The sequence below is a fragment of the Sus scrofa genome, chromosome 18, assembly GCF_054392235.1.
Source record: "Sus scrofa isolate SSC_HxYL_T2T_F1_AM1 chromosome 18, Sscrofa_HxYL_maternal_Yorkshire_Landrace_v2.0, whole genome shotgun sequence".
NCBI classification, from domain to species: domain Eukaryota; kingdom Metazoa; phylum Chordata; class Mammalia; order Artiodactyla; family Suidae; genus Sus; species Sus scrofa.
Window position 1 is genome coordinate 40,242,501 of NC_139400.1, and position 22,500 is coordinate 40,265,000.

A 22,500-nucleotide genomic window follows, 5' to 3' on the forward strand; every position below is an offset into this window, starting at 1 on the left:
CCAGAACATTGTAATGTTTATTAGAGAAATATCTAGGCATACCAAAAATAATTAAAAGCCAGTCAGGAAAGCCAATTCTGGGTGATGATGGTTCCTGGAACTGTTCTCATAATTTGCATGCATGGGTAAAGAACACTGAAATTTCCCCCATATTTCTGGTGCATCAAGCTAATACCAGCTCTAATCTCTCAGTTCTCAGTATAGATTACTCCCTAGGGATAGGTTAGAGACTATGGGAAGTGGCCATTACAAGGCCATTACTGCACTCTGCGGGGTAAATCATGAAATCATACTGTAGCCAATACAAATAAAAAGCCAAGAGAGTTTGTTATTGCTATTGAATGAAACTACAGTTATGGTGCTGACATTTCATGTATATTAAAAGTTGTGTTAAATCCAAAGCACCGTACTATTGATGTAAGGAAAACCACTGCAATTCTAAATCTCCAAGGTACTATTTATTGCCCTTCATGAGAAATTATTAAATAATACAGTAGTCCTTGAAATAACTAATGCTATTTATTAAAGAATAACTTATAAATTAGAAAAGCAGCACTTCTAATAGATGCATATGACTGATTTATAGGTACTATATTATGTGATGAATAAACTGTTTGGTTCTAATAGAAGGTCACATAGTCAATTAGAAAATTAGAAATGTTCAATTAGGAAAATATGTACGATGGAGGTGGGGGGAGAATCTATGTGTCAGCATGCAAATGTGAGTGTGTATGTGTGCGTTCATACATGATTTCAGAATAAGAAAAGCCTATAATCATAAAAGCTGTTAATGAGGATCGTCTTAAAAATAAAATCAATCACTCTGGCTAAAAAAATTTAGCAATTGAATTCGACAACTGCTTTGATTAAATGTTTTGCTTAACCAACCCATAGTTTGAGTAAAATGACTGATGAACCAACTAGTTGTTACAGTATCATGTAGAGATGTCCAGAATTTTAAACATTTATTAAATCTAATGTTAATATTCCCAAAGTACTCTATAAAATATACAAATGACATCTTCTAATAAGATTACTTGTGAAAGTTCATATTCATTTAATGACTTTTATTAAAAAATGATGTTTTGATTTCATAATCATTCTAGGTTGAATTTATAATTTTAGATTTTCCAGGTTCAAGCTGGGATTCAGGACATTTTCGTGCATGTTAAACTCTTAGTACTGAAAATGATTAGAATAAACTCCTAAGGTTAATACAATAGCACCTTTTTCTAATTAGGTATTATAAATGACCTATGAATATTCAAAACTTTCAAGCTTAAATAGCTGAATATTTCTAAACCGAGACTCAGTAGCTGGCAAGACATACATAGATATCTAGAGCTGTTCTAAGGGATTAACTTCAAGTCAATTAACATTATTTGGGGTATCTAATAATTTCAGCTAAAGATTCGATCTCTTTGGTAGGGGGTGTATTTTAACATTCTCCAGGCTCTGAGAAGACCTAGGAGTTCCCCATGGTTTGACTCTGTTTTCTAATCCCCTGTTCCACTTCCACTGTCCCCTCAGCTGGAGCTAAGGATCTGAGTATCTGATTCATTTGTGTCCTTAGTTTCCTGGGTTGGATTTTTAGTTGACTAAAGAACCTGTGTAAAAGTCTCAAGTTCCAGACAAAGAGGAATAACAAACATGATGATGTCTAAAATAGAAACACAGAGAATTTTTTTTAAAGGATATCTCTAAAGGCATGTTCCATTTACATTATCAGATTTTTTCTTTTTTCTTTTTAGGGCCACATCCGCAGCATATGGAAGTTCCTAAGCTAGGAATCAAATCGGAGCTGTAGCCGCCAGCCTACACCACAGCCACAGCAATGTGGGATCTGAGCCTTGTCTGCGACCTACACCACAGCTCATGGCAACACTGGATCCTTAACCCACTGAGGGAGGCCAGGGATAGAACGTGCATCCTCATGGATACTAGTCAGGCTCATTAACGCTGAGCCACAAAGTGAACTTCCACGTTCTCAAAAAATTTTAATACACAGTGAATTTATTTCATTATGCCATTGCCTTATACAAAAATCTATCTGAATTGCAACTCAAGGGAATGAGACAAGATTAAACCAAAGCCCTTCAGCCACTGTCAGGAGGTATGCCTCAACCTACCTGGGTAAAACAGTAGTTCTGAACAAACACTTCTATTCCATACGCAAAACACCATCCTTAAAACATCATGTTCAGTCCCCACTCCAAGCCGTTTTTCATGCTGACTTCATCTGTGCTTTCTTCTTCAACTCCTGTGTGTATACAGAACCTGGAATTTCTGTCCTCACTGCATTCTACCTATGCACATCCTGTCTACCATATAAGGACCAAGTTGTATCGCCTCTACTTCTAAGGAATTTGTTTGACCTGTCCAGCTTTCACTGACCTCCTACTTTGACCCTTCAAAGCATTTTTAAATATCATCCTGTTAGTCAAAACTACAGCATCTTCGAATTCTAACACTGTTATTCAGTGCTCCCATTTTACAGATTAGAAAATGAGTGACTTCCCAAGAGTATGGTAGGTACATATGATAACTTGGTTGGCAGAACCAGGACTAGCACACAGCTGGCCTCTGAAATGCCAGCTTTTTTTTTTTTTTTTTTCCTCCCTGGGAACCTTGTTATTCTTGCTATCAAGGGGTCTTAATCACACGCACTGTAATGAACTCCTTCTAGTGGTAGAAGTACAGTATCTGCCAACTAGGCTATGACTTTCAAAGATCAAGAGAGCTATACAGATAGCAAGCACCTAGTAAATACATGTTGACTGAATAAATTATGTGCCATCAAAGAATTAAGAGTTTCATTTGTATCAACTATAAATGAGAAAGTTTCTCCCTGGAATTAAGTATTCTTGGAATCCTTTTGATCAGAATTAGTTTGTGAACAAGGTATCAGGCCTAAAAAAGGTATAAATGAAATCTTCCCTTAAAGCTACAGTATTAGGCTCCTCATTTACTAAAATAAACTAAAACCAGAGCCAATAATTATTAAGGCTCAGTTCCTAAAAGTATCTGATTGCCACCAACACAGTGTCTAAGGAAGAAATAAAAAGAAGCAAGAGTTTAAGCGTCCCAGGGAATAAAATTGCTTGCAAGTTACAATACCTCTCCCTATAAATTGGTGGAAATTATTTCAATAAAAACACAATTCTATCATGACTATTCCCATTTATATGAGGTTCCTCACTTTTGGATCTCAGAGAGCTCCATGTTTTCACATGTCTTGTATGTCAATTCAAAAGATATGGAACCTCAGAAACCATATGTCTTTGGTGGGTTGCAGAATGAATCGGAAATTAGTCTCTTCTGGGGCCATTAGCAGTAGCTTTCCCTTCTTATTCCCATTACAGGACATGAGGGTCATTTAATTTATCTCTGGAAAAAAGTGGCCATCTCTGCAGTGTTCATTTTTCCAAATTCTTCAGTGTACCTACCATGTGATGCGACACTATAAGATAATTAGATTTTCTTCTAGGAAAAAAAGCTCTCCTTTACCAAAGAAACCTCTCTGACAACTCAAATAAAATAAAGGAAACCCTTTAAATTAATTCCCACTCTATGCAATGTTCACCAATTCTTCCTTGTATCCTCTTCTCCAGTTAAATCAAGCAAAGAGTTCTAATTAACAGGGTATAATTTAATACAATAATTTTTATGTATTTAGTATTTTGATTAACTTGTAAGTGTAGCACAAAGTAATCCTGAATAATTTAGGCACCTCATTTATAATCTTTAGTCATGCAGCAGTGGTTAAGTGGTTAATAATATAGTATTTAAGAATTTAGTGGGCTTTGAGGATAAAATGCTTGGGATTACATCCTGGCTCCTTTACTTCCTAGCTGTTTGACCTTTGGGAAGTTACTTAATGTCTCTGTACCTCTTTTTTTTTTTTAAATTTGTGAAACAGAGATAATACAGTACCCACTTTACACAGTAGTTCTGAGGAGTAAATGATTTCTGTGTATGTAAAACACTTGGAACAGTGACTGGGTCATACACGATCAATGTTATATACAGCCATGATATAATTATAACCTTAAATCTTTTTTTGGGAGAAGTTATAGTATAAATAGATGAATTAATTATCAAACAATACATGAACTTAGCTCTAAAATATTTTAGCCCTTCTACAAAGTAAGACCTTATTGCCATATCAAAAAAGTCATAAAACAAAGATATATGTGCCCCACATATCAAATGCCAGGCGTTAGGGCTATTAAAGTAATGACTAACTACACTTTCTTAAAAGTTCATTTAAGGTAATAAAAGAAGAGGAACAAAATAATGCAACATGCTACTATAATCATTCCAAAGAATGATTTACTAAAACAGTTCTGAACACTAAATCACTGAAGGTGAAATTCCAGGTCATGTCTCTGGTCATTTTTAAATCAACAGAGGAGAGAAAATTTCAAAGTAGAAGGGCCATCACTGAAGTGCTTGCTAGGCAGAACCCCTGCACTTACTCTCCTCAGACATCCATCCAAAGCCTCATCATTAGCTTGTCATTAAAATCACTAATGTACGTGCATTGAATGGTTCAGGCCTGCAGCACATGTGCTGTGCACGTTGGGGTTTACGAAGTCTGATGATATATATTCAGCTGGATATAGATGAACTCCAAGTTAACTGAAGAATGGAAATTTTAACAGACATAGCAATATATACAAGCCTGATAAGAAGTACATGTTCTCCCCAAAATTCCTTTATGCTGTGGATTGAGTCAAGTTCCCTGTGTCTGTAATGGCATAAAGAGGCATCAATCTCACTTTGAAAGGAAAAGCCAATAACATATCACCATTATCTCCCTATTGCCAATGATTAATTTAACACATGTTTGGTGCATACTTTTCTAGCTATAAAGCACTGTGGGGACATTTAAACATCTATCAAAAAACTTACAGTCTGGTTTGGGAGAAATATGTACTCAAGTATGTACAAGATTGCCAGTTAGAAGCGTATTAAGAGAAACAGCAATCAAGTGATACTGGAGGAGCAGTTAACACCTGGGAGAGATTATTTGCCTCTAAGCAGAATCTTATAGCACATATACCCCTTTTTTGAAAGCATACATACTCCCACTGCAATTCACCAAAGACAGTAAAGGAAGGACAAGCTCATGGGACAAATGAGAAAAATTCTTGACTATCTTGGTGATAAAAACTCTTTCTGGGTTTGAAGAAGATCTATTCTGGGTGGTCCGGATATCCATCATGCCATTTTTTTCCTCCCTGATTTGAAATTTATGCACTGCTCCCTTCAGCGACAATTTGAGGTGTCTTGCAGATTAAACTGCAGTCCTCAACTGAGGCTTTAATAATAAAAGAAAAGCTACTTTAAACAAATAGAATCAGTTGTTTGCGGGAGTAAAACAGATGATAACATCTGAAACATTTGAAACTTAGGACTTAGATTTTGTTTTTCAACTTCTGAAAAGTCAAAAAAAAGGAAAAGAAAAACTAGTAGAATCACTGATTGTTTTGGTCTCATTTGTGAGATTGCGAATAAGGGACAACAAGTAGACTTATTTTTAATACATCTTAGGGCAGGAGTCAATGAAGTCTGAATTGGGATAATATCTTCAGCCTTTCATTTGTTTATTAGACACTGACTACATACCAGGCATCGAGGTTATCAGAGAAGAATACAAACGTTTGGCAAAGAAGGGCACAGACAGCAGGCAGACATATTTACTCTGACCATCACTGTAGTACTTCTAAACCTGATAAAATATGTCCTATCCCTTTAAGTGGATTTGGAAGTAACTTCATCTTTGATTTTAAAGCAAATTATCCATTTGATAAGTAATAAATACTCATTCAAGCTAGCTCCCAGGAATTTATTGTGAACAGTTTAAAAATTGTTCTGTTCACGAAACACAAGATTTCCAATTCAACTATTCCAAGTCAACTGCCTACTATTTATTATAGAAAGGCAGTGATTTGGGAGTTCCCATTGTGGCTTAACAGATGACAAACCTGACTAGTATCTGTGAGGATGTGGGTTTGATCCTTCGCCTTGCTCAGTGTGTTAAGGATCTGGTGCTGTCACAAGCTGCAGTGTAGGTCACAGATGCAGCTGGCATCTGGTATTGCTGTGACGCACAGCAACAGCTGCAGCTCCAATTCAACCTCTAGCCTGGGAACTTTCTAAAAAGCCAGAAAAAAAGAGAAAAAGAAAAAAAGAAAGAAAGGAAGGAAGGGAGGAAGGAAGGAAGAAAAGCAATGATTTATATTTCTTGCTTGAAGAAGGAATAGGCAACCTCCCAATTTGATATAATTTATATGTGGAAGAATTAGAAAGCTCTTAGGAACTTCTTCAGATAATTGGAGGTAAAAAGTATTTAGCGATGAAGAAGTATAAAGTCTGTTACCATTCCCTGACAGAGAGGTTCAAAGTAACTGAAATAGAAGTACTTCTGGAAGGATATACATTACTTCTTGTTGGAAGTGGAAAAAAAAAATCAATAAGCATTAGGTGCAAACCACTGGTCTAGGGGCTAATATGGACCATGGTTCCTGTCCTTGCAGAGTTTCCAGTCTAATAGAGGAAGTAACACACACACACAAGTAATTTCTGTTGAAGTTATCAAGTAGAACATAATCTATATCATAATACACCAAGTGTTCTGGAAGAGGGGGATAAATTCTGGCAATCTAGTCAGTCAATGATCTATGACAGAAGCAGGTGTCACTTCAGGTAGACTTTGAAGGATATGAAAATGTTCATTATGCAGAGATGAGGAAAAGGGCACTTCGAGTGGAAATGGGAAAAATAGAGAATTTAGATGTGTTGTGGGAACTCTGAGAGTGTGTAGAGGCCATGGGGAATGGAGGGTTGGTAATAAAGAAATATGTTAGAAAGCAGAACAAGGTCACATGGTGAAGGGCCCTTGAGTTGCATTTTATGGAGTTTAAAATTTATTCTCTGCCAGTTGAAGGGCTATTGATGGTTTTTGAGCACGGCAATGAAAAGATATGAGTTTTAGGAGGATTAATTTGCAAAGCTTAGATGGAATATAGGCCACTGGAGGTAAGGTTACCAGTTAGGAACTGACTCCAACAGTGTAATAAGGTAATGATGGTCAGGACTAAGGTAGCAGAATTAGAAACAGTGGAAAGAAGGAAAGAATTTAGTCTATTAGGTATGGAGGAAAAATTTTTTGTACACACTGCTCTTAAATCTATATGCATGTGAAAGAGTTCCCTTTTATACTCTACTAAGAAGACAGAAGAGTCTAAATCTCTGTCAAAAATTGTACAAATTAAAAACAGATAGACTCTTCATAACTCACATTCAATTCTGATGAGTCTTTATATGTTGGTTTAATTGCTCAAGGAGGAGAGGAAGAGGGCACAGAAACCTGGGATATTAGAAAGTAGAAGATTGGGAGGTATTTAAGACTAAGACCCTATAAGATATTCCTGTTTTTCCTTAGAATAAGAAAGTTTCTCTACAGTCTTCGTTGTGACTAAGCTGCTAGCAGTAGCAATGGCTGCCTTCACAAAGGCTGCCAATACTTGATCTCTGGAAATTTTATGTATTTTTTATTTTTCAGTCTGTAATTACATTACTTTGAAGAAAAATATATTTCCAAACCAAATATTGAGGGAAAATGGCATAAAGTATGGACACTTTCTCAAGTGAAAAAAATAAAATATTTCCAGAGAAGAGTAGCGACAAAGAAGAGATAAGCCTTTTTAAAAGTAGGTAACATGTGTCCTGGAAGGGCTTGCTAAGAATCTTCAAATAATTGGCGAATTTTTTGGTCTTTTTTGTCTTCTGTTTTGTTGTTGTTGTTGTTGCTATTTCTTGGGCCGCTCCCGCGGCATATGGAGGTTCCCAGGCTAGGGGCTGAATCAGAGCTGTAGCCACCGGCCTACGCCAGAGCCACAGCAACGCGGGATCCGAGCCGCGTCTGCAACCTACACCACAGCTCACGGCAACGCTGGATCCTTAACCCACTGAGCAAGGGCAGGGACCGAACCCGCAACCTCATGGTTCTTAGTCGGATTCGTTAACCACTGCGCCACGACGGGAACTCCTGGCGAATTTTTAAATTCTCCTACCCTATCATCAGCTTGGAAACTGATTAACTCTAAGATATGGATCCCAAATTCTTGTCCAGTCTCATCACGCAGGTATTCCTCTCTAGGCAGACCTCCCATGTGCCAAGGCAAAGGAATGATCTGTTTTCTGAATGAGATTCCTGTTTTATATCTTAGTCACCTTTGCTCACATCCTCATATCCTTTATATCTATCTTCTCTTTCTTCATCTCTGCTTAATTTTAGGTTGAAAGTTTAAGATTGCTATTTCCGTAAGCAAAAAACAGCCACATATCAGTAACTTCATAAAGTTCCACCTAAAGATCTATTCCATGTTAAACATAACTCAAAGCCGTGTCCTCCATGAAGACTTTATGATCTTCTGTGTGCGTGCATACACTTAAGGCTGAATTTGGAATTTGGTTATAACTCCCTTCCTTTACTTGGACTCTCATTATCTATGTACATATCCAACCCTCTATTAGATAGTTTTACCTCTTTGTAGATACAGATCATCTGCCAGTTTCCAGCAAAGTTTGTTGCACATAATAGGTGCTCAATGAATGTTTATTCAATTTAAACAAATGAAACTCGTCTCGTTCCATTCAACCTGCCAACCCTCTACTAGAAGGAAATGAAAAGTAGTGGTTGATTGTCACACTCTATTTTAATCACTCAGTTTTACAGCCCACCCTCATCATGGTATATACCAAAAACACAGAGGATTGGCTACATCAATAGACTGATTTTCTGCTTAAAGAAATGTGTTGCTTTTTCAGTTGTGACATCTCTAAGTGCCTAGGGCACCCATGAAAAGCAGAAGAAATATTAATGTTGCCTACACTCTACAGGCAAAGAGTCAAATTATAATGGAAAAGTTTACCTTTTTAGATTGTGGTCATACAGTTTAATCTCTAGAGGAATGTAAATTGTCTACATTTCCTCTTTATTTAAGACTAAGACCCTATAAAGTATTCCTGTTTTTTCCTTAGAATAAGAAAGTACTATGAGTAAAGTTCTGTTTAACTGAGATGTTCAAAATGTATTTAAGTCAATAGATGTTAGATGGCAGAGTTCACTGTGGTATTTAGATATCATCTAATGTCATGATTAAAATACTAGTGTCATCATTTATGAGAAATTCAGTGACACAGTGTAAATTTGATTGGGTCTTTCAGCAATCAATATTTATTAATACCATGAAGGCAATGATAAAAACTTTAAGTCTTAAACGCTATGACACATATCCACAAATGCTGTGAAGAAAAACTTATAATTAACTGGTCATATCTACAATATGGGCAATTTTAGGCAATGTAAAGTTAATTTATCAAACATTTACAAATCAAGACTAAATGTAAGACTAAATCCAAGTTGTTTTTAGTGGTTTACTCATTATGAGATTCCCTTATATCTTTTCTTCAGATAATCCTAGTTACTTGAGGCAAATTTTAATTCAGTTAATAAAGTATATCTATTGAAAAAAGAGTAATAAGCATCATTTTACAAAGAGATATAATACTTCTTTTCAAAATCCTATAACATGCTTCTATCAGTAACAGCAGATCTTTACTATAAAAGATGTTATTCTCCAGATAATACTCAAAAACCTATCCTCAGAAATAGCTTTATGCCCTCATGCTTCAGTTTTACTATGGAAAATAATTTTATTTGGCCCAATATAGCAATCTTTATCCAGAGAAAATGAATTTATATATAGTACTCTAAGAAACAAATGTATTAAAATATGGTAAACCTTAACTCACACATCTATTTCCCACTCAATATCGATATATTCAAGTTCTTGATTTTTTAAGTTTCTTGATATTTACTCTGCTTAATTTAGTCTGTATACCTTTAACCTACACAGGATATATTAGTTAACTGTAACAGAAAGTATTAATAATCATACAAATTATTTTTTATCTCATATACTGTTATATTGTTGATTAAGGACATTTAAAAATATCAAAATAGACATAGTATTGTTATAGGCCATATAAATTTTGACTATTTCACAAAATAGCATCAAAAATTTTGTAACTAAAAGAAAAAGACTTGGAGAAGAGATTTCCTTTTAAGTACCTGTAATATCTATTTAGTACTTGGAACAAAGCTTTTGAATGGATAATGATAACTAATATATGGAACTATTTAAAACTCAAAGTAAATGATTAGTACTTCATAATTTTATATGTGTTCAAATAAATTTTTATTCTATCAGTTCAAATTTGCCAATGTCAAGAAGTAAAAAGAATTCCAAAACTAGAAACACAAACTCCTTTATTAAGATGGAAGATTGAGTTTCATGAGGCTGTTTTTAGTTTTGTTTGTTATTTCTGAGTAGCTAACTTCTACTGAATGCTATTTTGGAAGATATAAGCATATCAAATACAACATTTTTTAAAAGTCATTTTTTTCTAAAAAGTTTCACAGGAAAACTGGCAAAGTAACTGATGCTCATTTAGAAAGCATATAAAAAATGGAGATTGTGGAAATTCAATTTTACTCATTTCCATCTAGTATATGTACAAGGAAATAATACAATTACATGCGGAATTTAAAGGTAGATTTATAAACATTACAAAGTTTAGTTATCTTAATTGTATAAAGTCTAGCTTAAGCGAGAAACAATTTATGTTTCTTAAACATTTGTAACTTTTAGAGTAATATTTTGTTTAGAAAGTATTTTAGTTTAACATATCACAGGAAATAAGTTAATAAATGAAACCAAGGTTTTAAATGGAAAAGTTTATTTATTTTTTTTTGGGGGGGGAGCTTTTCTTGGGCTGCACACGTGGCATATGGAGGTTCCCAGGCTAGGGGTCGAATCGGAGTTATAGCCGCCAGCCTACACCAGAGCCACAGCAACCCAGGATCCGAGCTGAGTCTCCAATCTACACCACAGCTCATGGCCACGCCGGATCCTTAACCCACTGAGCAAGGCCAGGAATAGAACCTGCAACCTCATGGTTTCTAGTCGGATTTGTTAACCACTGTGCCACGATGGGAACTCCCCTGGAAAAGTTTAATTTTAAAAGAAAACATTTTGCTGTTACTTTTTAAAATGAGAGACGATTAGACTAATGTGAGTAACTGAATAACTAAAGTTATTTATATAGTCATTAAGAACTTATTTACTTAATTTTATTTATGATTTTATTCTTTTGAAATGATAATCTGATTTCTTCCACTAAAATCTAGGTTTTTTTTTTTGTCTTTTTGTCTTTTTTGTTGTTGTTGTTGTTGCTATTTCTTGGGCCGCTCCCGCGGCATATGGAGGTTCCCAGGCTAGGGGTTGAATCAGAGCTGTAGCCACCGGCCTACGCCAGAGCCACAGCAACGCGGGATCCGAGCCGCGTCTGCAACCTACACCACAGCTCACGGCAACGCCGGATCGTTAACCCACTGAGCAAGGGCAGGGATCGAACCCGCAACCTCATTGTTCCTAGTCGGATTCGTTAACCACTGCGCCACGACGGGAACTCCAAATCTAGGTTTTTATATTCCAAATTTAAGCACATATTAGAGAAATATTTAGTTCTCTTTAGTGTAGAAGTGAATAAGAAGACCATATAATTAAAAACAACTAGAAATGATAAATTAGCTTTTATTTTATCTATTAAGAAATTATAAAACAGATCTTTACAAGTATGATTCAATATTTCTCCAATTTATGATTTTTAAAGACTATTTTCTCTTCTGTAAATTAAAAGAAGATTTCCTGCAAACATTCTTATGTTGAATGAACTGATCTTCCTTTTCATTTGGATGAATTTGCACACAGCTGTCACTACGATGGTACCCAGAACTACCCTTCTGGTTAGCTGGATAAAAACCCTCTTACCACTTGATGAAAAGGAAAATATTCCTTCTTTCAGAAATGTACAGGCATTAAAACAGGATAGAAAAATTGGAGTGAACAAATGATTCCTCATTCCATACATATTTTGTTTAGTTTCCTTTTTCAGATTATAATTAAAAAATGCTGGAGTTCCCGTCATGGTGCAGCAGAAATGAATCTGACTAGGTACCATGAGGTTTAAGGTTCGATCCCTGGCCTTGCTCAGTGGGATAAGGATCTGGTGTGGCCATGAGCTGTGGTGTAGGTTGCAGATGCGGCTCAGATCTGGTGTTACTGTGGCTGTGGTGTAGGCTGGCAGCTATAGTTCTGATTTGACCCCTAGCCTTCGAACCTCCATTATGTGACAGGCGTGGCCCTGAAAAGACAAAAAGACAAAAAAAAAAAAAAAAAAAAAAAAAAAAAGCCCTACCAAGTTTTTCCTATGCCTTTTTACTGTGACTAAAGATAAATAGCCAAAAAAATTTTCAGAATATGACTTTAATTCTAATATATTCAATAAATCTTATAACTCCTATATTTTATATTCTGAAAAATATAACCATTTAGTGTTTGACTGCCAAAGAATATTATTTTCTGCTAATTGGAATAACATTTTCTCTTCAAAGATGCACTGCCCTTCTGAAGGATGGAGTTTATAATTCTATTCTACATCCCAATAGATCTGACCCAAGGCAGAGTTCCGAAGTTCCATTTATTATTAGTAGAAGTTGTAAGACATACAACCAAAAGGTGGAAACATAACTTTATAAACTGCATGAAGATAAATGTATATAAAACTTTTTCTAATATTTCTGGCCATTATCATCAACATTATATTGTAATTTATTCAAATGCATGCAACATTGTTTAAAGAAGCTGGATTTTACATGATTAGGAGGCTCATTCCCAAATGATTTCAGATAGATTTGCTGTGGTGCTAATTAAAAAAAAAACAATTACATTCTTTAGGATTTACCATTTTATCTTATAAAAGTCCTGGATGGGACAAAAACAGCTGTAATAAAATGAAAATATAGATGCAATTACTTTGATCGCTGATAAGTCCAAATACACAGTGCCCAATCTCAGAGTGAAAAGTGTTCCCCATGGAGATACAGTGGGTACGAATCCTTTTTTTTTTTTTTTTTTTTTTAAGGCCTCACTCTCGGCATATGGAGGCTTCCAGGCTAGGGGTTGAATTGGAGCTATAGCTGCTGGCCTACACCACAGCCACAGCAACGCCAGATCTGAGCTGCGTCTGCGACCTACACCACAGCTCATGGCCACGCCAGATCCTTAACCCTCTGAGTGAGACCAGGGATCAAACCTGCATCCTCATGGATGCTAGTCAGATTCATTTCCGTTGAGCCATGATAGGAACTCCACCATTCCATTCTGTGGGTCATAAATGGTTACTTTCAATTAACATTCAAGTATGGGCCTTTATATCTCTAATCTGTTGGCCAGAGAAATACAGTCTAAAATTCATTATCTCTTGACATTCGACCATTAAGTCAGTTTTGCTTCTGTTCCAAAACTCCTTTGAACCATTCATCTAAAAACTGTTTTTGCCTTGTCTTCCTTGGGCCAAGTTTCAGTCAGAAATGTCAGGATGGCTATCTGCGTACACAGAGTCTATGTTCCTGTTTCTCTCTAATTCCTTCTTTGATAATTTCGGTTCTGGCTCTTTGAAGATCATGACCTCCAAGTCCTACAGTTGGATGCAATGGCAATGGCCAGCCCTCAGGATGGAGCTCACCCATTTTTCTAGGTTGGTGTCTATTTCCTTTGCCAAACTGCCTCGATGGGATGCTGCCCATCCATTGCTGGCTCCTGGTGAAGCTGTTTCCTGGATATCTTTATAGAGATACCTCCTCACTGGGATTTCTGCGGTTCAAGTTATTAGGTCTCTCTAATCTTTGAGACTGGCTGCTCTGCTGGAACTCTTCCTTTGCTACTGATTCAACGAACTGTGCTAGTTATGCTGTTACTGCTCAACATGAGAATGGAATAGGGAGTAAAAACAATATTTATCTTTTATTCTAAATCTCGTGGATTATGTCCTTCTCTGACCTGCTAATTAACAAAAGGGACCTTAGATTTAATGTCGCAAATGTAAATTTATTGAGTTAGATAACATTATGTGACCACTGATTACTTTTGCTCCTGCCTTTTAAATATCTTGCTGATGTCACATACTTTTCAGTCTTCAAAGATTAAGATAATATTAAGCAAAGTGAAGAATGTTAGTCATCAGTGGCTTACATAAATTGTTTAATTATATGCCAATGATAGAAACTGCTTATGGAATGTAGGAACTCTAAGGTTTTCTGTTTCTTTTCTTTCTTATTTTTTTTTTGTCTTTTTGCCTTTTTCTAGGGCTGTACCCGCAGCATATGGAGGTTCCCAGGCTAGGGGTCTAATTGGGGCTGTAGCCGCCAGCCTACGCCAGAGCCACAGAAACATGGGATCCAGGCTGCATCTGCGACCTACACCACAGCTCACAGCAATGCCAGATCCTTAACTGACTGAGCGAGGCCAGGGATCGAACCCGCAACCTCATGATTCCTCATCGGATTCATTAACCACTGAGCCATGACAGGAACTCCTAAGGGTTTTTTTTTTTGAGATAAAGTTTTAAACCGTGTTTACTGGTATCAGAGTTTTCATGTATATCATATTCATTCAGGTCAATTTTAAATTCTCCCAAGGAGTCAAAATGCATATAATTTTAACACATATTAAAATATAATTTCTTATGTAAATTACCTTAATATTAAGTAACATCCTGAAGTGATAGTCAATTTTATGTAATAAATATCTTTAGTCATAAAAAACCCCATAGTCACCAAATAAGCATCTACTTCCCTAAGCCTTATGTCAAAAGCTGAAGTTAAAACACTGCATGGGTAGGCATAGAAAACCCTCAGTTTTCCCTAGTACTAGAAGGAAAAAAATAATACTGAATCAAAATATTCATTTTTAAACAATTCCATCAATTACCTTTTGACCCTTAGCAAAAGGAAATTTCTAAGGTTCAAGTGGTGCTAGTGCAAATGAAGATATACATGTACCTTCTAACAAAATGTCTTCTTTAGATATAAAACAGAAACAGTAAGCTACCATACTGTCAGCGAAAAGTTTTCTGACACACTTTGCCTAAATTGTGAGGACTCATACCACGGATGTCAGATACCATCTGTATAGTTCTAAAAAAATCCTTTAAAACCCTATAGGAACCCACAAGTTTCCACAATTGGCACGGTGGGGATACAGCACTTTTAGGCTGAAGGCACTGTACCTCTGGGAGGATCTTTTTATTAGGAGGAACTAGAATGAGTTGTAAGTGCCACATATGGGGACTGAAATAATGTAAAAAAGAACAGCCGCTACTGAACCACACTTGTAGCATTAAAAAAAAAAAAAAAAATGAGATGATAAAGAGCTGGCATAATCATAAGTTCTGTTCAATCACTTTGGAAAGAGATCTCAAAGCTAACTAGCACAGTTAATAAAAAAAAGTTTAGAGATTAAATCAAAATGGAATTAAATCAGAATGAAAATTCTAAGAGACCCAGAAATGCCAGGGAAAAAAAAAATTAAAGATGACTGAAAAATTGTGAAATAGAAAATCTGTGAAAACATATGTAAAGCAAAAAAAAAAAAAAAAACAAAAAAAAAACAAACAAAAAAAACCCTTTTATGTTTAGAGCTTCTTAATGTATTTTAATGACCCAAAATATCAGCAAAAATAGCTCAGGCTTAACAGGCATGAAAACAATGAGAAAGCATTCCACTTGCTCAAGTTGTCAGGTACTTTCAACTGCTTTCCTCTGATATACAGAGCCACTCCAATTTCAAATGCTTTTGTCCACACAGAGATCTAAGATCTGTAGGGATTTTATATAAAAATCAGCAACCAAAGGTACAGGGTCTGCAAATTCTACATGTTTCTACAAATAGCATTTTGAATTTTAAGGCAGCTAAAAAGAACAGGAAGAAGAAAGGTAATATTATATACTTGAATGTTTTCAGTATGTTTCATGACAATTCATAATTTATATTAGATTTTCAATACTCTTTCACAAAACGGGTGTCTGGAAGTCCCTTTTAGCTATCTTTGATTGCAAAGTAGCGTTGCTAGGAGAGGCTGAAGTTTACCACTGGATCAACAAACTGAGGTTCTCAAGAAGCAGAGGTTGTTAAAAGGATGCCTGGAACGTGCGATGCACGAAAGTTCTGGGGCATTGCAGAATGTGAATTCAACACATTAATAAAAAAAAAAAAAGATTAATGTGATCTCCATTGCAGTCCTGGAATAATACTATACTACTCCTATTGTGTGATGCCATAGCCTTTGATTTCCTCACCCTAAAGTTTTGGCTTCTAAGAACACAACGAATTTATCTTCTAGCTTTATATAAGCCATGTTAACATCCTGACCCCATAGAGAAGTTTAACTCATAAACTTCAAATATTTGCCTTAATAAGAGAGAGAAAATAATCATCCCCTGAAACTAATACAGAATATTAGCAAGCAGAACTTTGAAATAGCATGGAAGCTAAGAGGATTCAGGAATGACGTGCAAGAAATGATCTGAAAACTCAACAGTAGGAGACTCCAATAATCAGAAAGGGGAACGCCATGACAATGGCAGCCTTTGTGCGTGAAGCCCTCCACACAAAACCAGCTCAGGAAGAACATTTGTTTTGATCTCTAGAAACAAAATTTGAAAATATCAGAATAGGAACCTCATTTAACACTTTTCGTAAGAGAAAGACCAGGCCAATCTGAGCCAACATATTGAGAATGAGAAGAAACAATTGCTTAATAAAAAAGAGAAACAACTGGAGTTGAACTAAATATGGTGGGTACATCATTAAATTTCTCTTTCTGCCTCAGGTCTGGAAGGAGACAGGAAATGGATTGATTCGACCAGTGTGAGTTCACCTTCCAAATGTTTTCTGCTCTTTTCATTCATTTAAGTCTAACACATGAGAGAAGAAAGTAAGTTGAAATTATTTCTGCCTGAACATAGCATCAGTCCTAACTCATAAGGTAGTTTCTATAAGAGGCAAACACAGATATAAAACAGGAATCTAAAGTAATTTTGCCCATTATGTATAGAACTCTGAAAAGTCAGGTATTCAGGGAATATTGGCACTGAGGTACAAAAGGGAAGACATGAATCTTGATGACACTCAGCTCAGCCTCTCATAGGAAGTATCGTTTACATCTGTTAAAATCGTGATGGCTCTAGACCTCTTTCAATAGAAATCTATTTGATTGAAAAGAGTCAAAACATGTTTCCAAAAATTATTAGGTGGAATCTATGTTATTCCACCTGGCTTTAACCTTTCCTACTTTCTGCTAAAATCCTCCTGAACATTCATCTGACAATTACTGTATTGATCTCAATATTTTTTGTTTTCCTTTTTAATTCACCATCAACAAGATAAATAAAATGTAACAAGGTCTGGGAGGATAATCATAAATGAAGTGAAGGGGTTTGCCACTTTCTAGTCACATAACTTTGGACAGTCATAAAACACATATTAATTAAATAATTAAAATTAAAAGTTCACACATAGACTCTTCCAATACTTAGAAAAATCTCTTCACTCCCTCATAAAAAATGAATGTTATATTTAGGTATCTCTTCTTCCTAAAAGTCTCTTTTTTTCCTTTTTCTTCATTTTTCTAAGAAAACACTCGATTGTACTCTTGTAGGGATTAGCTCATGAAGTCAAACCATATCTAACTGTCACCTCTCATTTGATTCTTTATTTGTTGGGTGTGTGTGTGTGTGTGTGTGTGTGTGTGTGTGTGTGGTGCCTGCACATGTTGAAGTTCCCAGGCCAAGGATCTAACCCACACAGCAACGACCTGAGCCACAGCTCAGATCCTTAACCTGCGAGCCACAGGGAAACTTTTCCCATTTGATTCTTCATAATCAGTATCATATGGTTATTGAGTATTTACTTTGGAAGGAAAAATGTGTTAGGGTTTCAGATAGTATAACATGTATAAAACACAGTCTCTGTCCTTAAGGGATCTGCCACTCAGTCAGAGATAAGTGCAAAATGAGCACACGTGTGCAGGAACACATGTGCATGCAGAGACACACACACACACTCACTGTTAGTTCCAAATAATGGTGCAAGCAACAAGCTCTTCAGAAATGTGGAGAAGAGTATAGGTAGGTCCTAACTGCAAAATTCTTTGGGAAAACCTGCAGGAAAAATAAGACACGGCCCTTAAGGAAAGGGAGAATTTAGGTAAGGAAAGAGAAGGAGAAGTGGAAAAAGGACAGGACAGAAAGTTAAAGAATCAAGGCAAAATTAATGCACCAGTTTGGCAAAAGCCTTCATCCATGGCACTTTAAGAGTAAGAGCACAGTGCACAAAGTGTTAAATATGGAGCGTTGAGCAGGATGATAATTTGGCATCTCTTATTCTCTAAAAATATAAGAAGCACTAATCCATAGCTGTTCTATTCTTCTAAAGCTTCAAAATACCTTTTCTACCAATCTCAGGAATACTTCCATTTTATACTACGTGGGATTTTACTACTCTGGAGTTGCATAAAAAGACTAAATGAAGAAACAGTTTCAGTTTTGTTTTGTTTTATTTTTCTGAATCTAAGGACATTCATGTTCTCAGATTCAGCAAGCAAGACACTGAACTCATCATCATTTCCCCCTTGAGCCTGTCTTCTTGTGGCCTCTATTTCTCTGTGTGGGCTTTTAAAATGACTATGATTTTTCCTAATTTTCCTCTTTGTCCCCAGCATTCAGTCAGTTGTCTTGCATTCCTTGTATTTCTTCTCACAGCACTCCTTGTATGGATTCTTTGCTCTCCACTCTCTGTCTTGTACTTAAGTCAGACACTACATGTTGCAGGAACTCATCTTTTGCTCCCCAGCTTTCTGAACTCCAGAATATCCTACCTTGCATGAGATTCTCTCAGGCATGGATCATTCAATACACTTTCAGATTACCCTTCCTAAAGGCATATCTAATCCTGTGAAATCCAAGCTGATAACATTAACAGGCTCCATACTGACTAAAACAAACACCATAGCTTGATACATAAGGCACTCAATAGTCTGGTACCATTTCACATATTCTAAATTCTATTTTCCTTTGTATATTCTAAATTCCTATCAAGCCCAATATGCAATATTCTCCAGGTACATATCCTGAGCTCCTGTTCTGGGTTGATATTATTTTCTTTGAATTGTTCATTTTGTTGCCTCCAACCTCAAATAACATCTTATCTCAAAAATCTCTTACCTTACTGACTTTGAGGAAGGGTGCTCCCTACCATAAATTCCTGTCTCATCTTGTTTCACTTTTATGGATCTGCTTACTTCATGAATTATAAGAGGAGGTGGGAGGAAAAGAAAAGGGATGATCAAGGAAAGTAACCACACATTTATGGAGAGCCTAAAAATATATTAAAATGCAACATATTTTTATATTGTTTATGGTCTCATTTATAGCAATAATGAGGTACTACAAGAGGTAATATAAATCAGTAACTGTGAATATAATACTATGAGGGACACAGGGGACAATTATTATGTTCCAGGCACTCATTTCATTTGCAAGAATCCTATGAAGTATGTATTATTACTTACCTCACTTTCAGCTGAGAAAACTGAGGAGAGAAATAAATCTTACTGAGCTCTTAAATACGAAATCTGAGATTGGAACCCCTACAACCAATCACCAGAGCCTATATAACTAAGACCACGAGGTCCTTCTGTCTCCCGCTAACGACTGCATCAGTGTAACCTACCACCCCTTCCTGCCACCCCAACCAATGACAACAAGGACAAATACCAAGATTTCATTTCAGGACACATGACTATGCTATTTAAAGGTTAAAAAAATTTTTTCTTTCACTTCTGTTTAATTTTCAAATGCTTTGAAGTATATTCAACTATATGCAGCCAAACTCTGATGGAAGAATTAGATAATATTTTCCTTTGTCTAATAATGTACATAAAACGCCATAACATTCTTTAAGTACAGGCATCTTAAAACTCTATAAAGACGAAGATATAGAATACTGTAGCAACATTCCATCAATAATATTTGACATCTAGTATACAAAATGTTAATGACAGCAGCTGAAACAGATTCAAAGGGAGAATGTCAACTCAGTATTCTGCATGATAATTAAAAATATAATTTATATAATTTAGGAAGAGAAAAGATTTGGTCATTCTCTGATTTTTCTTTTCTGAAATCTATTTCTAAGAAGCTCAGGGAAGCCTTCCTTTTATCTCCCTATGGAAAATATACATAAACATTTTTCACACGCACTAATTCATAGAAGCATAAAATGTACGGTATATTGACTATGAACATTTTAGTTTTATAAGCCCATAGGGACATTACATCAGGCATTAAATATAATTTTTATATATTGTTTTACACACACTTTTTTTTGTGAAATATTTTATAATTATACTGTTAACAAAACGAAAAAAATCTAAAAGAGTAATTGCCAAATGAAAAACACTACTAACCTGATAATACCTTAACGTAGCACAATTATTATTTCGGGTTCTAAAATACAATGTTTAATAAACTACTTTATTGAATCACTCATTTTTATCTCCTTATCATTGGACCACTATATTTTAAAAACCACTTCCCTACATATCCTCTATATGTGGTTCATAATAACCACTATATATTGTGCAGGAGGAGCACAGGGAGTTGCAGCAACGGCTTCAGCACCTCTATGACGAATGCCTTTCATTTCTCTGAAATAGGTCTTTTTTAAAGGGGGAAAACAGGAACTAACTCTTGTTTGCTCTTTAACGTTTTATTGTTTTAGCACTTTATACAGGGAGCGATCATTAGCATCCTCAGGAGAATGGCTGAAAGGAAAAGGCCTCAAGCTACCCACTGCATGGCTGATAGGATAAAGCAGGGATATAAAAACTTTTGTCGGATTGCTCCCTTTCCTTGTTTTAGAGTACTGCTACTCTCAAGAGCATATATTCATGTTCTTTCTACTTCGAGTTTTATGACTTCTTTTGTATTATTTAATACATCTAAAGACACTTCCAAAAGACAAATTTTTCCATTTCGAAAAAGCAATGGTTTGGAACCTGATAAAACACAGTAATGTTCACCGCGTGTTTTTCACAAAGGTGATGGCGTAAAAGGGCTATAAAGCAATTAGGCGCATGGTCTTAAAGACATTAATATGTCAAAGAGAATAAGCTGTCTAAAGGGTCAACAAAAATAATATCCTGCGAAAGGTCAAAAGGAAAAGGCACCTAGAAAGACCGTAATTCCCTTTCAGGCCTTTGACTAGATACTGGGTGCAAAATTAGGGAGAGAAGATAGAAGAATAAGAGGAAGTATATATAATTCTTACCTCAGTGACTTGAAATTAGAAGCATGCGATGCTGAACTCTCAGAGGTATGGACATACATTGCGACTCATTCTGACAACTGAATGGCTGGTGCAGGATTCAGATTCTAATTTTTCCCCCTGAACTGTAAGTTCTAACGGGGTCCTTACTTTTTAGTAAACAAGAAACTGATACACTTAGCCTAGTGAATAAGGCCAGGCATTTTTTAAAGTGTCATATACATTTCTGAAATCCACAATACATCAATTTTTAATACATCTACTCTCGCAGCTCCATTAAAAAGATGGTAGGGGAAAGATTTTAGAGTAATTAATGATATAGTTAGCTGCTAAATATTAATAGGAATCGTAGTCTTGCATAAAATATAACATATAAACCTTGCCAATACAGACGCACCAGTAATTAAAGTTGAATATGTAATTACACTGATTTATAAGACAGGCAAAAAGTTACACTTTACTAGCTTCTATGTAAACTGTGGGTAACAGTTAAACTTTGCATTTTACGGTTTATAAAAATGGGCAATATCTTGCCTACAGTTCATAAATGGTTTAGAGACCTGTAATAGTAGTAAAAATTACGACAACTTATTCCATCATGAATATTCTTATTGCACCATACAAACCAAACTGTGATAATGACCCGTAAGATGGAGACTCATCTTAGATACCACTTTACACCCAAGAGAATGTTAGTGGCACTAAGCATTCGTAGGCGATGGCTAGGACGATAATTATAGGACATTGGAGAGAATCTAAAAGGTGTCTTAAAACCAATTCCGATACACTGTCTCATAACACAAACGCGGTGCAGTTTAACTCCATTTAAACTTGCAGTTTTTACTAATGTGCTGTTAAAAAGACTTAAGAAGACTTCCTCACTTCAGAAGTAGGTGAATACAGGTTCTGCCCCCTTACGGGGTCTGTCAGCCACACTTACATGTGCGGCTGAGGTGAGCAGCCCGGGCTGCTGTTCCCGTTGCTGTCGAGGTGATCCAGGGAACCATTGAGGTCTTCGTGGACGGCCTGCAGCAGGCCGCTGGAGGCGTTATTGATCAGTCCAGGGTTACTTAGCAAAGGTAAACTGCTCTCTGCCAAGGCAGCCTAGGGAAATGAAGAGGGTGTCAACCGACTTTCCAGATGCGCTTCCAAATCAGATGCAAAAAAAAAAAAAAAAAAAATCTATCTAATTGCAATG

General features: G+C 36.0%; 1 protein-coding gene across 41 annotated transcripts in view; it reads right to left on the reverse strand.

The window, feature by feature from the left end:
• FOXP2 (forkhead box P2) overlaps window positions 1-22,500 on the reverse strand; it is a 549,648-nt gene that overhangs the window by 5,163 nt on the left and 521,985 nt on the right. For all 41 annotated transcript variants that reach the window (XR_014833058.1, XR_014833057.1, XR_014833059.1 and 38 more), the window contains 1 exon segment: window positions 22,243-22,406. Coding sequence is in view for 38 of the 41 variants with exons in the window: in XM_085004682.1 (XP_084860808.1) it covers window positions 22,243-22,406 (164 nt within the window). In the remaining 3 variants the exon portion in view is untranslated.